General features: G+C 51.6%; 1 protein-coding gene across 2 annotated transcripts in view; it reads right to left on the bottom strand.

Moving 5' to 3' along the window:
- Positions 1-1471: 1471 nt before the first annotated feature.
- The window catches only part of PELP1 (proline, glutamate and leucine rich protein 1), a 29697-nt gene continuing 19199 nt past the window's right edge, over positions 1472-11969 (bottom strand). For both annotated transcript variants that reach the window (XM_006102776.2, XM_023744065.1), the window contains exons 6-17: positions 7703-7762; positions 7043-7193; positions 6734-6860; positions 6503-6590; positions 5970-6058; positions 5774-5890; positions 5519-5666; positions 5208-5367; positions 4493-4548; positions 4125-4331; positions 2537-3991; positions 1472-2368 (exon numbers count right to left, since the gene is read on the bottom strand). In XM_006102776.2, coding sequence (XP_006102838.1) covers positions 2276-2368; positions 2537-3991; positions 4125-4331; positions 4493-4548; positions 5208-5367; positions 5519-5666; positions 5774-5890; positions 5970-6058; positions 6503-6590; positions 6734-6860; positions 7043-7193; positions 7703-7762 — 2751 coding nt within the window. In that variant the 3' untranslated portion in view covers positions 1472-2275. The remainder of the gene's footprint in view (positions 2369-2536; positions 3992-4124; positions 4332-4492; positions 4549-5207; positions 5368-5518; positions 5667-5773; positions 5891-5969; positions 6059-6502; positions 6591-6733; positions 6861-7042; positions 7194-7702; positions 7763-11969) is intronic.

Raw genomic sequence — 11969 nt, 5'->3', positions numbered from 1 at the left:
CCAACCAGTGAGCAGGCCAGCACCACCCCACAATCGCCCCACCAGTCACCCCACAGATCGGCCCTGATCACTGGCCAGGCCTAGGGACCTTATCCATGCACAAATTTCGTGCACCAGGCCTCTAGTATGCATATAAATTGTTTGGTTAGTCTCTTCCTGCACCCCCCCTCCTTCCCTCTGAAATATGTCAGTCTGTTGCATGCTTCAATGTCTTCAATTTGTCTACCCCACACACAACACAGGAAATTTAAATCCCATTAGAGCCAGAAAAAGGACTTTGTTTCATTCACTGCTCTACTTCTTGTAAGACAAGTGCCAATCACTGTACCAACATCAAGTTCCTGGTTTTAATATTGTACTATAATCATGTAAGATGTAACCACTGGGGGAAACAGGGTACAGGTACCTTGTCACTCCCTTCCTCTTCGTACTATTATTGTAACCTCCTGTGGGCCATTTTTTAAAAATATTTTTTTATTGATTTCAGAGGGAGATAGAAACATCGATGAATCATTGATTGTCTGTCTCCTGCACGCCCCCTACTGGGGATCAAGCCTGCAACCCAGACAAATGCCCTTGACCAGAATCAAACCCGAAACACTTCAGTCCACAGGCCGAAACTCTATCCACTGAGCCAAGCCGGCTAGGGTGGGCCAATCATTATTTAAAAATACATATATTAATGAGACCTCAGTGCCAAGTACCTAATTGATACTCAATATTTATTGAATCCCATGACATAGTGAAATTGACTTATATTTGTGCACCGAGCCTCTAGTCCTATATAATAAATTCACGCGTACTCCGCGGGAGCCGTCTTTAACTCGGTTCATATAGATTTGCGGTGGAGTGCGGGAAACGTGTAAACTCGGGCCGATTGTAACTGCGTATTACCAAATATTTGTTTGTAATCCACCCTTTTGGTGGATGGAACAAAACCAAAAGACAGAGCCATCTTATATTTTGGCGGGAAATTCACCCGCACTCCAAGTGTTAAGTGATAACATACTACCCTCTTGCGAAAAATAAAAGGAAGGACTTTTATACATAACTGCTTATATACATTATCTCTGGAAGAACAGATAAAAACTGATCATACTGGCCCCTCTAAGTGACAGAGCAACATGGTGAAACTTTTCAACTAACGTTTTGTCTCTCTTGAGTTCTGAACTGTGAATATGTTATCCTACTCACAATATAGTGTAAACTTTAAAACTTTCTGTTCTAGCCTCTTCCTCGGGGTCAATGTCAACTTAACCTACCGTTTCCAGAATTCAGGTTCTATACATTTTTGAAAAATCACTATTCTAAGAGTTTGCACACCTCGCACCTGTCCTTGCAGTGATCCTTAAGCCTTAAATGGCCCTCTCCACCTAAGAAAATAACACCCTTGAAATTAAATCAAGTGGGGGCTGGGGGAGAGACAGCCATCAAAATCATTTGAGATAAATAGGACACTTGGATCTCACAATATAGTACATGTAATATTTTATTGCTGTGACTTTCCTTAGGTCTGATAGTGGTACTGTGATTATGTAGAAAAATGTCTTAACCCTGGGAGTTAATGTTGAAGAACTTAGAGGTGAAGGGTCATGACGTCTGCAACATGGCCCCACACACAAAAAATGTGTGCACATATAATTGTGTATTGATTACAGACAGATTTAAGTACATATATAAATACAAGTCTATATGCAGATACAGACATTATAAACACTAACATGAGAAAATATTACCAACTGATTAACCTATGCAAAGGTATTATACTATTCTATTCTTCTAACTTTTCTGCAGGCTTGACATTTTTGAAAAAACAAGTTGAGGGAAACTTTAAAATCCCTAAGTTTCCCAAAATCAGCTCAAACATCACTCCGCAGAATACACGCAGCTGGGAAGTCACTCCCTTTTCTGCATTTCCAAGGCCCTTTCCTTATGTTCACCCTTCAATGGACTGAGTGAAAGAACCAGGCGGCACCTACCTCCAGCCCATAGATTTCAATGCCCTCACGTCTACTCCTCTAGGTTCCTGCTCACACACGCACCCCAGCAAGGCCTAGGATATGCAACTGCTTAAAGGGATCAGACACTGACCAGGAATGTCCACATCTCAAGAACAGGTCAGAAGGCCTGCGGTGAACTTGCCAAATTCCTGCCAGGGAGGTGCTGACGAAGGCAAGGGATAGAGGGGGGGACACAGTTGTGGCAAAAGGCAGAAGCAGCAGTCGATGCCGAAGTACATAACTTTATTGCAAACGAGTGGGGGTGTAGGAGACGGTTAGGAATCAGGCTCTGTGACAGGTGGTGGCTTCTCGTCATCAGGGGGACAATCAATGAAGTCAGCCAGCATGGCAGCTGTGTCATCCTGCTCCTTTGAGGGACAAAGACATGATTCAAAACAGTCTCACACACATACAGGAGTGGGTCAGGCTTGGGCAAAGCCCTTCCCTAACACAAGCAACCCCCTCTTCCTCCAGCCCCACCCCACCCCGCCCCACCTTCCCCACCCAGAGATGCCCTCCCAGCCTGGCCCACTCACCTTTTCCTGGGGAGGGGCCGTCTCCGTCTCCATTTCCTCGGCTGCAGATGTCTCTGGTGGCGGGGGGACCTCATCACCCCCACCCTCAGTCCCCTCGTCCAACAGGGCTGGCGGAGGAGCACAGGGCTCCTCTTCCACTAGCTCCTGAGGAGGTGGCCCCGCTGGGGGGCTTCCCCCTTCCTTCTCCAGCTCCTCCTGGGAGGGGAGCACCTCAGGGGCCAGTGTGGGTGCAGTCTCAGCCCCACGCTCCTCCTCGGCCCCCGGCTCCTCCACTTCCAACAGTAGCCCAGGCTCTGGCTCTGGCTCAGGCTGTACCTTGGGGGACTCGGGGGGAGGCAGAGCTGGAGGCAGGCTGGTGGGTGGAGGTCCTCCTTCTTCTACCTCCCCTCCTGCTGAGCCAAACTCCAACTCTTCCACCTCTTCCAACTCTTCTTCCTCCTCCTCCTCCTCCTCCTCCTCTTCTTCTTCCTCTAATTCACCTTCCTCTTCCTCAAATTCCTCCTCGAACTCTTCCTCCTCTTCCTCTTCAAAATACTCTTCCTCATCCTCTTCTTCCTCTTCAAAATCTTCCTCCTCCTCTTCTTCCTCCTCCTCTTCTTCCTCCTCTTCCTCCTCCTCCTCCTCCTCATCACTGCTGTTGATATTAATAACTGTCAAGTCTTCTTCCAGGGCTGGGGGTCCTCCCCCACTAGGAGTTCCTTCAGGCACCAACTGCGGTGGTTGGAGTGTCACTGGGCCAGGAACAGGAGGGGGTGGGGGTGGAGGGAGAGGCCCCGGGACTGTAGGAAGCTCTTCAGGCTCCTCCTTGGCTGGTAGAGGAGGGGAGGCTGCTGGTGGCCCAGCTGGGGCAACAGGGGGTGGGGTGCTGCCTGAGGGGGGTGGGAGTGGCAGGGGCGGCAGCCCCTCAGGCACGATCACCACACTGTCATCAGAGTCACTTTCCAAGGAGATCTCTACATCAGACGCCTCCTCCTTATCATAGTGGACAAAGGCTGGCCTGGGCACTCTCCCCCCAAAAGTTTCATCTGGGGGTATCACAGGTGGGGGAGTGCCACTGGAAGCCAGGATGGGGTCCTCGTTTGAGCCTGCCCGGTGGTTCTCAGGGCCGGGAAGGAGCCGGGGGGGTACAGACACCAGGCCTGGGACAGAGAGGCCTAAGTGGTTGGCTGTGGCTGGAGGACCAGGACGTGCTGGAGGCACTGGGCCTGCCGGGGGCACGGGGCCTGCTGAGGGCAGGGGACCCACCGAGGGCACAGGGCCAGCTGAGGGCATGGTGCCTGCTGAGGGCATGGGGCCCGGGGGATGAAAGGGTGGGGCCCTGAACGGAGACGGGGCCTCAGGAGGAGGAACTGGAGCAGGTGTGGGGCAGGTGGGGCCCATGGACTGCAGAGGAGGAACCCGGGGATGGGTCAAAGCAGCGCAGGTCACCAGTGCTTCCGAGCAGAAAGAAGAGACCTGAGGAAGGAAGAGGAAGCAAGTGTGAGCATCGGGAATACAGGGTGCTATGGTACCAGAGAGGAGAGCCTGCCAGCTCAGAAACAAGAGAGCCCTCAAACCAAAGAGATGGACTCGGCCCGTCTGCAGTTACCTCAAGGTTGTCTTCCCTCTGGCCCAGGGAGAAGGCTTGCAGGGCACAGGCGAGAGGAGGTGGGCAGCGAGGAGAAGGCGCCAGCAGCAGAGCCAGCAGCAGACGGTACAGTTCCCGGCGGCAGCGGGAGCTGGTATATGGGGAGCTGCCTAGGACCTCGCCCTGCTGGACACCCATGACGAGGGGTAGGACCAGATCGTGCAGCCTCTGAAAAGGACGCAGGGCACAAGTAGAGACACCACCTCGACGACCCAACCCTTCTCCAGGGCCCCCTCCCAACTTGCAATGGACGCTCCCCAGGGGCACAGCCCTCACAGGGACAGGCAGTGGCCCCGCCCCAATTTCCGTGGGGACCAGGCTCCACTAACCCTGTGAGTCTCCTCCTTGATAAGTGGCCCGCACATGAGGATGGTCCGGCTGAGGCCTGGGAAGAAGAACAGTGTGTAAGAGACCTGCTACTAACAGGACAGAGAAGGGCTTCTGCAGCACGAGGTTCAGGCAAGTCACTTAACTGCTCTGAGCTCCTTTCTCCACCGTGAAATGAGGATCGCACTGCACAGGGCTGCGGATGATATAGGTGCACTGTAAATGTGCACTTATATGTCTGAGAAGCACTGGCTCTCCTCTTCACATGGGGTGGGGTGACAGGCAGTGAAATACAGGGAACCCCAAGGAAAGTCACCCACTAACCACAGTCACTGACTATACTTCTGCATGTAATTAGCACTTGTGTTGGGAGGAAACCCCACTGAGCAGCCTGCCTGAAGGAATGTAAGCTCCCCAAGGCAGGGATATACCTTTGCTACAGCTGTCCTGGCAGGTGCAGAGGATATGCAACAAGATAAATGAGACCCTGGGGGCAATATAAACGACCCAACACTCGCACACGCCCCTCCCCTGCCCAGATCCAAGATTTTGCCGCAGCCCTGAGAGCTGCATGGCTGCTTCTGCTCCTCTGGCCTCTCTTGAAGGTTTTTAGCTGGTTCTGCATTCTATCCACACCCTCTACTTCAACACCTGGTTTGGGGCTAAAGCCCCAGCCATCCCCGCACTCGGAAGGTGCAGGGCACAGGCCTCACCCACCTCTCAGCGCAGCTGCACACACATCGCTGTTGGCATTGCTATCCCCTTTGCGGTGGCTGGGAGGGGTCGCAGCCTCCCCCATGTCCAGCTTTAGCTTCTTGGGGGCACTGGGCTTCCCCGTCTGCAAACCGCCATCAGGGCTCCCCCGGGGACTGCGCAGCTGGTGGTGGAGGGAAACATAAATCACACTCACAGGCAAACAGGAAGGCAGGACAGAGTGAGGCGACGGTGTTGAATGAGGAGGTTCACATGGACCAGATGTGCAGGATGAAAGTCCTGGCACAGGAGAGTGGGGGCGGAGCCTCACTCACCTTCAGGGCCTCGGCTGGCGGGGAGATGTCACTGAGCAGGTGGGTGAGCAGGGCCTCTCCTGAGGCTCCTGCCTGAAGCACTCCTGCCGAGGCACCACACACCTGCACCCACAGCTCTAACACAGCATACACCTTGGTCCGCATGGCACTGTGGAGTGAGCAGGGCGGCTTATGAATGCCTCTCCTCCCTCAGCTCCCAGCCCACCTGCATGGCCTCGCCACCCTCCCCCCTTGATCCCCATCCTTGATGGTCACCTGTAAGGCTTCTCCTGGCCCAGAGAGACAGTATCCCTACCAATGCTCCAGGCATTGAGGACCTGGGGAAGCAGGCGGCTGATCAGGGCTCCAAAGCGCAGAAGCCGACCTCCACACCTGGGGGCGAAGACACAACAGTGACCTCCATTCCCAGTACGTCCCAGTCCCTTCATCACACTCTTCCTAGTCCACTCACGCAAGGATGAGCGCAGAGAGCAGGTCCAAGGCTTCCAGGTGGATAGAAGGCAGCAGCAACAGCCGCAGGGGACCATCTCCAAGCAAGCTCTGCAGAATGAAATTGGCAAAAGGAGCAGGGAAGTGAGACACAGAGGGAAAGGGAGACGGAGATGTGTGTGACTAAATACATATGGACACACATGTAAGGAACCCACCCCGGCCCACCTCTCCCAACAAGGTCAAACCCCGATCCTATAAAACAGAGCCCGGAAGGAGGATGAGGGGAGGGTGGCTGCCTCTCTGCAATGTCTGGCTGGCCCCCGTGCTTGCCCTCCCCTCGAAGCATGTGCCACAGGTGTCCTCGCACCAGGGGAGAGAAACGAGCCTGTGCATGTGTCGGGAGAAGCACAAGGAATAATGGCATTCGGATAGAAGTAAGGCGCTGGCCAGACACATTAGGGATGACATCATTTGGGGAGCTTCAGATCCCACACTACTTTCCTGGTTGCCCTGGGTCCTAAGGACTGTGAACGGAGGACAAACATCACTTACAATATTCTTGGCACTGATGCTGAGGGTCCGGCAGATGAAATCCAGGATTTCCTGCACAGGGATGGACACGGGAGCCACAAACTCAGAGCTGGAGAGAATCAGAGCAGGGAGATCCTCAGCACAGGTTCCCCAGCATGACTGGCCCACCTCAACCTCCTTCTTCATGATGCGGAACACATCCCAGATCAATCCCTCCCCCTCCAGCCCATGCTCCCTCCAGCACTCACTCACCTGAGCATGAGCCCCAGGCAGCAGGCCAGACCGGAAAACCTTTGCCGAAGCCGGAAAAGGTTATGCGCATCAGCATCTTCGAGGGAAAACAGCATCTCCACCCCAGGGCCTTCATACTGCACAGGAGCTGGACGTAAACACAGCAGCTTCTCACTCCAGGGCTTGCCCGTCCCCTCCCTTTTCATTTCTGGTGGATGACCCACCATTCTGCCTAGAAATCAACTGTCCCACTCTCTGGGCCACCCTCCTGGTTCCCTGCTGCCGCGTTCCCCAACCACTCTGCCACTGCCTACTAGCCATGCTCCCTACCTGGTTCTGCTCCCTCGTAGAGAGCCCCCAGCAGACTGTGCAATGAGGCCAGCAGGGTGTGTAGCTCCTGCTCCCAGCTCTCAGTGTGCTTCAAGCCCTGGGAAAAGCCAGCCCCAAGAGAGGGCAGCCGGGAATAACACTCGCACGCCAACTGCAGAAGAAAGGTCAGAAGCTTGGTCAGGTGGGAATCCAGCCCAGCCAGACACCCCCAGCGCCACCAATGCCAAGACAAGGAGATCACAGACAGCTCTAGGAACATAGGAAAGGGACTATGGGGCAGAAGGACAAAGATCTTGTGCCTCTTGAGTATGCCAACAGGAAGGGAAGTGGGAACGTGGTCCAAGCAGTACCAAGAGAGAAATGCTGCCCAGCTGGCATGGCTCAATGGTTGAGCATCAACCTATGAACCATGAGATCATAGTACGATTCCCGGTCAGGGCACATGCCCGGGTTATGGGCTCAATCCCCAGTAGAGGGGTGCAGGAGGCAGCCAATCAATGATTCTCTCTCATCACTGATGTTTCTATCTCTCTCTCCCTTCCTCTCTGAAATGAATAAAAATATTTTTTTTTAAAGAGAGAGAGAAATGCTAAGAATGAGAAGTAAGTTTTCTTACTCCAACTCAGGCCCAGGCTTTTCATCTGCCTCCTTTTCCTTTACCTGCTGCAGCTGAGGGCTCAAGGAATCCACCCGAGACAGGAAGAATGAGGCCAGCTTGCCCTGGGTTGTGGAAAAGAGGAAAAGGCTGGTGAGTCAGCTCCAAGGGCCAGAGACATACACCCTGTCCCTTCCCAGCAGCAGAATCCAAGCCCTCGCCTTTTTTCTTTCCTGCAGACACAGGAAGCAAAGCATTTTACGGGGTATCATGCCTGGAAGCAGACATGCTCTCACGGTAGAAAGACATCCTGAAGGTCAGCTCTCATCCTCAGCCTCCCTGGCTGGTGGGGAAAGGGTCTGGCCTGGGCCCCACAGACATTGTACTCCCTGCTGCCAATTTTCCCTCAAGCCAAAAGGTCACAGAGTGCTGAAAAGCAGCAAGCCCCACACCCAACTCCCTACCAGCTTACACAAGAAGGGACGGCCCAAGCTGGGAGTGGAGGCACTAATCAGAGGTATGAGGGCAGGTAAAGGCCTCTGGAGAAGAACTGAGGCAGCACATCTCGGAGCAGTAACCTGTCAGCTGGCAAACATTTACTCTGCCTGCTACGTGAATGTGAAGGTGCTGGCCCAGAAGTGTCCTACCTGGGTCACAATTTACTTGGGGGTAGAATCAAAGGGGCCTGTGAAATTGATGGGGGCGGGGGGAACTGTGTCCTTTTCACTAGCATGTAAGTAAAAGGTAGTATTTATTTCCACTTTAAATGTAAACAGAAAGCCACAGTAGTATTAGCAGTACCTCTGGCTGTCACCAATAAAATCTCTCCTTTTCATTTCACATTATAATTGTAACAGGGTATCTCGAGATACCATTCACATGTATCACTAATTTGAAATTCAGTAGGTTATTAGCCCTGCCGCTAGATCTTGTTGTTTAACATATTCATGAAGAAGCACATACTACTCTATCAAAATTTTTTAAAATATATATTTCAACAGAATCGGTTTCTCTTAAAATTCTATGTATTTTATTTTATGAATTTAGGAAGGGGTCCATGGCATAAAAAAGGGTAAGAACACTGAAGGAGACCTATAGAACGAAATAAGATGGGATTTCCAGTTTCAGTGGGATGTGAGTGAGTCAGGAAGACCAGTATATGGAAAACAACCACCTGAACCCACAGTAGCATTCACTATTTCGAGAGGGGGACAGAGGGAGGGCCCAGTGGGACCGATCCTAGGAGGCAAGACTAGGGACGGCAGGACTGAGCTGGGTTTAAAAGAAAGAAAAGAATCCCCAGGAGACCAGAGAGGGGAAAACACTGCTGAGAGGTACAGACCCAGAAGATGCCAAGGAGAAGCAGGCTGAGGCCTTAAATCCCAGCCTAGAAAGCATGGACTTTGGAGAAGGGAGGATGGGACGTCACACACACAAATCTCAAGACAAATCAGCAGGGGCACCAGGCACATGGCAGGGGGCTTGCGGGAGCAAAGTAGGAGCAGAAGCCTGTCAGTGTGTGTTTCAGAAACCAGCCCTCCAGGGACTCCCTCCCACCGGCCCTGTGGCAGGAACCACGGAGTTGCCCACATTGCACTTCATGATTCTCACTGGCCACGAGACAAGCACTGTCACAGCTGACGCCAGGATAAAGACCTGGACAGCACTTTCATGCCAGATGTGGTAGGACTCAGAGCACTTCAACCCAAACACAGTAACCATCCACAGGTCTCCTGACGCACCGGCTTCTCCCAGGGTAAGATTTCTTAGAAACCTGCCAGAGCCCCAACTATAGTGGCACTCAGCCCTTCTGGCCAACTTACTGCTCACACTTTTCCTGAGACTCTGGCTCCAAAAGCTGGGCTGAGGCCAACAAAAGTCTGCTTATGTGATGGCAATAAGCCGGAGTACAGACATGGCTGTGACCACAGGTGGCCTGTGCAATGGCTCACTTGGAACATTTCACTTGAAATGCAAGCGCAGCAAGCAGGCACGCCCAGGGTACCTCTCAAGAGTGGGGTTAGGCCTCCCACTGATTCCAAGGAATTACTAATGGATTTGGCCTGGGGTTAGGCCTCCCACTGATTCCACGGAATTACTAATGGATTTGGGGAGAAGAGGTAAAGCTTCTACAGAAGTAACCTCATGGACTGGGAATGCTTGAGATACACCATTCAGGAGGAGTAACCCTGAGCTTGGAGACTGCAACTGCCCTGGGAGCTTCTGGGGGATGGGACAGAAAACAGATAACTTTCCAAAAATGGCAAGTATGTTTCCTAAGATTTTCTCAGTAGAAACTGCCCCTAGGGCCTTTGTACAAAACAGATTCTTATCGGAAATGCTGGCAACAAAGACAAAATCCTCAACATCCTCAACAGTGAGAAGTTCTTCAGATGACATGTTATTCTTAATAAAGACATAAAGGCACACATATCCTGTTAACATACCAAAGTGTTTGGTTTGGAAAGGATACTCAAAATACAGGCCATGACTTCAAAAGCTACGTGTCTGGCCCTAGCTGGTTTGGCTCAATGGATAGAGCGTCAGCCTGTGGGCTGAAAGGTCCTGGGTTTGATTCTAGTCAAGGGCACATGCCCAGGTTGCAGGCTCGATCCTCAGTAGGGGGGTGTGCAGGAGGCAGCTAATTAATGATTCTCTCTCATCACTGAAGTTTTTATCTCTTTCTCCTTCTCCCTTTCTCTCTGAAACTTCAGAGGGAGGGCAGGGCAGGGTTGGGGGGGCTGTAAGAGATCAACCAAAAGACTTACATGCATGCATATAAGCATAACCAATGGACACAGACACTAGGGGGGTGAGGACATGTGCTGGGGGTGGGGGTGGCCGGGGAGAGATCAATGGGGGGAAAAGAGACATATGTAATACTACATGTAATACTTTAAATAATAAAGAATTTTAAAAAAACTACGTGTCTGGGAGAAACCAAGATGGCGGCGTAGGTAAACACCGGAGTTTGCTGCCTCAAACAACCACTTCAAAAATACAACTAAAAGACGGAACGGACATCACCCAGAACCACAGGAAGGCTGGCTGAGGAGAGACTCTTCAACTAGAAGGAAAAACAACAGCATTACGAGGCTTAGAGGAGGCGCAGTGTGGAAAATTTAAAGGTACGGTGGTGCGGCGGTGCGCGCACAAAGCGGGCTGGTGGCTGAGGGCGCGGCTGTCGTTTTCAATCAGGAGGGAGTCTCAGACTCTGGGCTACAGATCCGGGCGAGTCTCTAGGGACCCAGACTCAAACGGGAGAAGCGGGACTGTCTGGCTACGGTCCCTCCGAGGTTTGCAGCGGTTACGGGGACAGAGAGGCAGAGCCCCTGGAGACGGACTGAGAGCAGCCATAGCTGCTCCCTCCCCCCGCCCTGTTGAGCCCGCCCCGCCCAAGCCCTGCGCAGAGCCATTTGCCGATCGCCTCAGGCAAAGGCTGGACTAGCGCCTCCCCAGAGGACTGAAGTTTTCCACACAGCTGATTCCTATAGCCAGTCGGCCTGGTGGTCAAATCCCTCTAGTGTTAACTACAACAATTAAGGCTTAGCTAGAACAAGACTGCGCACAAAGACCACAAGGGGGTGCACCAAGAAAGCATAAAAGATGCGGAGACAAAAAAACGTGACAGAAATGGAGGATATGGAGCTAAGAATCGCAATTTTGAGGGCTTGCAAAAAACTTGTGGAGAGCCTCACGAAAACTAATGAGACCCTCGATGCTACGATAAAGAAATTAGAAAGTAAGCATACACGGACTGAAATAAAGAATATTATACCCAATAGCAGACCAGAGGAGCACAAGAATCAAACCAAAGATTTGACAAAAAACACCCAACTGGAAAAGCAAAATGAAAAAAGAATCCGAAAGTGTGAAGATAGTGTAAGGAGCCTCTGGGACAGTTTCAAGCGGAATAATATCAGAATTATTGGGGTGCCAGAAGATGAGAGACAGCAAGATTTTGAAAACCTATTTCAAGAAATAATGGCAGAAAACTTCCCCCACCTGGTGAAAGAAATGCACTTACAGGTCCAAGAAGCGCAGAGAACCCCAAACAAAAGGAATCCAAAGAGGACCACACCAAGACACATCATAATTAAAATGCCAAGAGCAAAAGACAAAGAGAGAATCTTAAAAGCAGCAAGAGAAAGAGACTCAATTACCTACAAGGGAATACCCATACGACTGTCAGCTGATTTCTCAACAGAAACTTTGCAGGCCAGAAGGGAATGGCAAGAAATATTCAAAGTGCTGAATACCAAGAACCTACAACCAAGATTACTTTATCCCACAAAGCTATCATTCAGAATTGAAGGTCAGATAAAGAGCTTC

This window comes from Myotis lucifugus, unplaced genomic scaffold (genome assembly GCF_000147115.1).
Source record: "Myotis lucifugus unplaced genomic scaffold, Myoluc2.0 scaffold_426, whole genome shotgun sequence".
In the NCBI taxonomy this organism is placed as follows: domain Eukaryota; kingdom Metazoa; phylum Chordata; class Mammalia; order Chiroptera; family Vespertilionidae; genus Myotis; species Myotis lucifugus.
This window is presented reverse-complemented; position numbering and strand designations above follow the sequence as displayed.